This window comes from Olea europaea, chromosome 1 (assembly GCF_002742605.1).
Source record: "Olea europaea var. sylvestris chromosome 1, O_europaea_v1, whole genome shotgun sequence".
NCBI classification, from domain to species: Eukaryota; Viridiplantae; Streptophyta; class Magnoliopsida; order Lamiales; family Oleaceae; genus Olea; species Olea europaea.
In genome coordinates, this window is record NC_036237.1 from 33419496 (window position 1) to 33425475 (window position 5980).

The 5980-nt window shown below is 34.4% G+C and overlaps 1 protein-coding gene across 2 annotated transcripts; it reads left to right on the forward strand.

The window, feature by feature from the left end:
- The first annotated feature begins 202 nt into the window (after positions 1 to 202).
- LOC111401963 (serine/threonine protein phosphatase 2A 57 kDa regulatory subunit B' theta isoform-like) lies at positions 203 to 4897 on the forward strand. Of its 2 annotated transcripts, XR_002704149.1 has the most exons (3): positions 203 to 2137; positions 3558 to 4068; positions 4367 to 4455. XR_002704149.1 is itself a non-coding variant. In XM_023029961.1 (2 exons), exons 1-2 carry the CDS (start codon positions 944 to 946, stop codon positions 4673 to 4675), a joined length of 1503 nt encoding a protein of 500 aa, XP_022885729.1. In that variant the 5' UTR covers positions 208 to 943; the 3' UTR covers positions 4676 to 4897. The 2 variants fall into 2 exon arrangements, 1 of the variants encoding a protein (XP_022885729.1); XM_023029961.1 differs by lacking the exon at positions 3558 to 4068 and having other exon boundaries at positions 208 to 2137; positions 4367 to 4897.
- The last annotated feature ends 1083 nt before the right edge of the window (positions 4898 to 5980 follow it).

A 5980-nucleotide genomic window follows, 5' to 3' on the forward strand; every position in this document is an offset into this window, starting at 1 on the left:
TAATCCAATTTTCCTTCTTTATTTGAATTGTATAGAAAAATGGGCAGCCAGTGCAAGCCTTTTACGACGTCGTTGGTATTGGTTTCTGAATTTCCCCGCAAACTCCTTGGCCGCCTTTTGACTTTCACCTGACTGTAGTTGCTTAGAACATGTGTTGGATGACTGGGATCTGATTGATTTATTATTATTAAACTGTAACGGACAAGAAATTGGAGAATGGTCCAAGAGAAATTTCCAAGTCAACAAACAACAACAAGAGCAAAAGGAAATGCTAAAAGCACATTCAAGGACAAAGAATCTCTGCTTTGCATTGCTATTCTCAACTCTTTTCTCTAAGCACTTCCCAACAATCCTCTCTTTTTTATGTTCTGAAAGAACACTTTCATAAGAAAAGCTTCTTTTTGTCAGAGTATGGTGCTTGGTGGTGGACTTACATACTTTTGCTTATAATTTTTTTTTTTTTTTGTATGTTTATTGGGATTGAATATTTACATTTGTTTCTGTTTATTGTCTTTTCTTTAGGTGATTTAGCCAGTGGGAGGTTTAGCAATTTAAGTAAAAAGATTGAAATTCTGGGTTCTGGGTTTTGTTGACAAGTTGAGGATTTACTTAATAGGGGATTGAGAAATTAGGGGGATTTTTTTATTTTTGTGGTTCAGATTGGGTTTATGTATCTGGGCCGTCTCTTTATAAACTACTTTTTTGATTGATGATGTTTTCTTGTTGAAAAAAGTGATTATTTTGTCCTTTTTCTTTGAAAAGTGTTAAAGACAACGGATGCCTGTTTGTTTTCTCAAGGTTTCTCATAATTCAGCTTCTTGGTGAGTCTAATTAATTTCTCTCATATTTGATCATTTTACATCCAAGTTTGTAGCTGTATTAGTATACTTCAATTTCATTCTTTGTGAATTTGTGGGTGGAATTTGGGTGATCCAATTGAAATATGCTAAAACAGATACTGCATAAGATTTCTGTTAAACATTTGAAATCGGGTAAAGACCATGACCTCTCTTCAAGTTCTTCGACGAAGAGAAGTGAAGCAGGAAGTAAAAAATTAAGTAGTGCAGTCAATGAAGTTATTTCAGCCCCTCATTCTGTAGTAAGCAATGGGAATAATCCAGAAGATGAGTTTTTTCGAGATAAGAAGTCAAAAGGAAATGGAAATTCGGTTCCTGTGTTGTACGAATCCTTGCCAAGTTTTAGGGAAGTCGCTTCTTCTGAGAAGCAAAATTTGTTTATTAGAAAGCTGAAATTTTGTTGTAATCTATATGACTTCACTGATCCTGCGAAGAACCTCAGAGAAAAGGAGATCAAGCGGTTGACATTGTTGGAGCTAGTGGAGTACGTGACTTCTGCAAATGTCAAGTTCACGGAACTCGAATTTCAAGAAGTCATTAACATGGCATCGATTAATATATTTAGGGAATTCACTCCTCAGCCGAGGGAGAACAATATTTTAGATGGTCTTGAATTGGAAGAGGATGAGCCTGCAATGGATCCTGCATGGCCTCATTTGCAACTTGTCTATGAATTTCTGCTATTGATGGTAGTTTCACCCGAAACAGATGCAAAAGTTGCTAAAGGATACATTGATAAATCCTTTGTTCTCAAATTGCTCGATCTATTTGACTCTGAAGATCCTAGAGAAAGGGAATACTTGAAAACTATACTACACCGCATTTACGGGAAGTTTATGGTTCTCCGGCCCTTCATCAGGATCGCTATAAACAATATATTCTATGTGTTTATTTTCGAGACTGAAAAGCATAATGGCATTGCTGAACTTTTGGAAATTCTCGGGAGCATAATCAATGGATTTTCTTTGCCACTAAAAAAAGAACATAAACTCTTTCTTCAGCGAACGCTAATACCCCTGCACAAACCGAAATGTTTGGCGATGTACCACCTACAGCTATCTTACTGTATGGCGCAGTTTTTAGAGAAAGACTGGAAGCTTGCTGATATGGTTACGAGGGGATTGTTGAAGTACTGGCCAGTTACTAATAGCTCGAAGGAAGTCTTGTTCCTTAATGAGCTGGAGGAAGTTTTAGAAGCAACAAGGCCACCAGAATTCCAACGATTTATGGTGCCTTTGTTTCATCAAATTTCTCATTGCTTGAATAGTTTGCACTCTCAGGTATTATATCTCTGTTTTCACCCTTCTTTTTTGTTAAAAAATTTCGCTGATTACTTGCAACTATCAGTATATATTTCCTCACAAGACTTTCGTAACATGATCTCGTGTGCTCATTTTAGTTATATCACGATTCACCATTTTATTTAAGAAATATGCATCGCGCCTTTGCAAATGGCATGAGTTTGGTTTTATTTATTAGAATGGTTGTAGGATATGGTGGGTGAACAAAGTCTACTTATAAGTATTTTTTGCAGCCTCACTATTCTCTTAGCCAATGACCTTCACACTCCCTCCTCTAATATGATCATATTATCTTTAGAACTGTATTCCAGCTTGTTCTTTCTGGATTAAGGTTGATCAGATTCAGGGACCTTCACATTCCCTCCTCGAATACGATCATATTGTTTATCTTTAGAATTGCACTCCAGCTTGTTCTTTCTGGATTAAGGTCTATTGTATTCGGGGTAAGAAAAACAACTCTGCTACTTTAATTGATTGAATTTGTTGCAAGCACTATTACATTCCAAGGACATGTTCCAACCAAGCCCCAAAGCGAAAGTGTAAAAATCACTTTTTAACTTTTCAAGAGCCATGTCAAAGTGCCATAATTATTATATATGTATTTTCTTATATTCGACTTCTTGCAAGTGTTGACTCGTATTCTATACATCTCTATAAACATTTATTAGTAATTTGTTCTTTCATTTTTTAAAATTTTGGATCATTACATCCACAAGAATATTTTCAGAAATTTGCATTTCTATTTCACTTTCAGTTGAGATGAAGTGTTCTTTCCCATAGATAATAGAAATGGCGTGTCAAATTAAAACTTCACTATCTGGTTGGAATATTATTTCCGTGCCCCTTTCTTGTTTAAAGATCTTACAGCTCTAATCTTATTATGTGTAAATGGTTTGTTGTTTAAACTTGGCGTAGGAAATGTGTTGGCCTTATTTTTCTCCATGAGGTGGAAATATTCATAATTGAATAATCCATTGTCGTTTCAAGTATTTTACCACCATATTTTGACCATCTTTCACAATCTGCATACTGCCTTCTGAGTTTTAAACTTATATCTAATTTTCGACTGAATTAGCTTAATTTCCATACGACATAGAGATTTATCGTTAAAGTTTGTCATCAAGTTAAGCCATGTTAGACTCAGGGATGTGGAAAGCAGTGTTCTTGATAGATTCTTTGATGAATGGGAGAGAGGGAGCAAGAAGTGTGGATACTGATATGTGATGTAGGACACGGGGCATGACATGTCGGTTAAAATTCTTGGCTGTTATAGATTTATATATTTTAACTTTATTTTTACACATTATTATTCAATAAAATTAATACTTTTTACGTTTCTTATTTTAAATTTTGCACGTGAAATCTTTTGAAATAGAGGAGTGACCATTTGTTGTATCAGCGTACACCTGTGGATCGAAGTGCCAACAAAAGGAAAACACATAGTTGACATAAAACAAATTAGACATGAAATTCTCACACATGCTCGAGGCTTGTGAAGGAATTGTCCCTCACGTTTTGGAAATTTATGAAAAGAAAACATAAAATTAGGACACGCCATAAGACAATTCAGACGTGTCTGAGAGTGTTCAAAGTCCGAAAATTCACCATAGGAATGGTGTCGGTGCTTCACAGGAGGGCATGTATAGATTCTGTAAATGCATCGGCTTGCTTATTCTTGGTAATCAGTTCCATGCGTCAAATCATAAGCTGCGAGACTGCATAATAAAATATGGAGCTAGACATTGGCTTTGCCAGTTCTAAGTTCTAACATACGGAATTTGTCATTGATGTTGGTATGGCAAAGAGTATGAGCGGCATTGTTCTGATGGCTCCATCTTTGGCAGTTTAAAGGATGTGTATTCTCCTTTTGGAGGGCTAGAGCTTGTTATTGTACTGTAATGGCTTTCGAGGTAGCATCCTCTCTTTAACAGTTTTTCCTTAAAAGAGAAAGCTTCCAACCTAACGAGATAAGAGGATGAAACTAACTCTTTTCTGAATTCGATATATGTTGATACATTATTTATTTCATTATAGTTTTGTGATTAAGAGAAAGTCTCGTTTAAATAGAAAACTGGGATTTCTGGCGCTATTTGATATCTCAGTATGCTTTAATTTAACACAGCTAAATCACACTAAGAATGCCTTTTTGAATTGTGGCTTATGGAACCTTGAATTGATTCTAGAGACTAATGCTTGTACTCACTTCAGGTGGCGGAGAGGGCTTTGCTATTGTGGAACAATGATCGCATCGAGTATCTAATCAGACAAAACCGTGCAGTTATACTGCCTATAATCTTCCCTGCTCTGGAGAGAAATTATAGGCACCATTGGAATCAGGCCGTGCATGGTTTGACATTGACTATTCGTAAGTTTTTCTATGATCTCGACCCTGATCTATTTAAGGCGTGCTTGCTGAAGTTTCGGGAAGATGAATCAAAGGAAGATGCGATCAAGGAAAAGCGTGAAGCCACATGGAAACTCATCGAAAAACTTGCCGCAGAAAGGGCTGCCAAGTGATGAAGATCTGGTTGCTCCTCGAGCAGGATTTCTTATGCGTCAGCTTAGAGAGAAATGGTAATTTGGTAATGCATATTAGACAATATTAAAGAAGAAAAAAGAAGTTAAAATTTTGTCGATTCTACTCTCGTGCTCATAAATGTAATTATTGGATGTGAGAACTTAATCTACTCTAATATCAAATATTATCATATTCGGTGGAAAAAATATTTATGTCTTGCACCATCTGTTTATGAAAATTATGTACACGTCTTGTAGCATGACGAATTCAGTCGTTAACTAAAGCTTTTAAATGAAATATGCAAATATGCATGTTTTATTGTCTTAAAAGTTAAAACTGATCTTCGACAATTTGCATCGCACATCATCTCACAGAAAGTATAGCCTTTGCCGCCCCGGAACACCCCTCGTCATGGCAGGTGTAGCCATTCCCTGAATTCTTCTTTGGTGGCTTCCGTTGTTCATTGTTTCGGCGAACAGAAGGCACACCATGAACAGTACAGAAACAAGTTGTTCGGTCATTTTCGATTTTTTTTAATTATTTTTTTTTAAAGAAGGAAAAAATAAGGTAAAATAAAATAATCTTATCAACGGTAACTTTGGTTACAATTAAATTCAATAGTCAACTTGGATGAGATTATATATAGAGTGGGCCGAGTCCATATTCCTTATGGCCCAAGCGTTCTTGGACTATTTTGGGCCAAGGACCGGGTCTACATGACCTATATCTATAATATATTAAATATCACATCAAGTAAGAATAATTTTTTTGGACGATTCCATCATTACTATAATTTCATTATTTTAATATTACATTACTTTTCTTTTTTCAATATGTATTTAATTACTTCAAAATAATTTTAATTATTTATTCGTACTTTTTAAAAAATTTTAAGAGTAAAGTTGCAATTTATCTTTATTTTTGTTTTATCTAAATTGGAGGGTATATTCAACATTTTACAACTTTTAATTAAAAAATTGGATGAAAATAATGATTTCCATAATGAAATTTGAAAATAAGGGTGAAAATTAAAAAAAAAAGTATGAATTTTTTGCACAATAATATTGAAAGGTATGGATGTTTCGTGCTAATTACTATCTGATTAATTTTTTTGGATTCATTTGTAGTTTTTTTTTAAAATTTTGGAAATATAATTGTAATTTGTTCTTTAATTTTTTTTTTTTTAAATTTAAGTAGGGGGTATATTTATCATTATATTTTTTTTTATTGAGAAACTAGATGAAAATGATCTTTTACGTAATGAAAGGTAAAAATAAGGGTGAAAAAGTAAAAAAAATATAAAG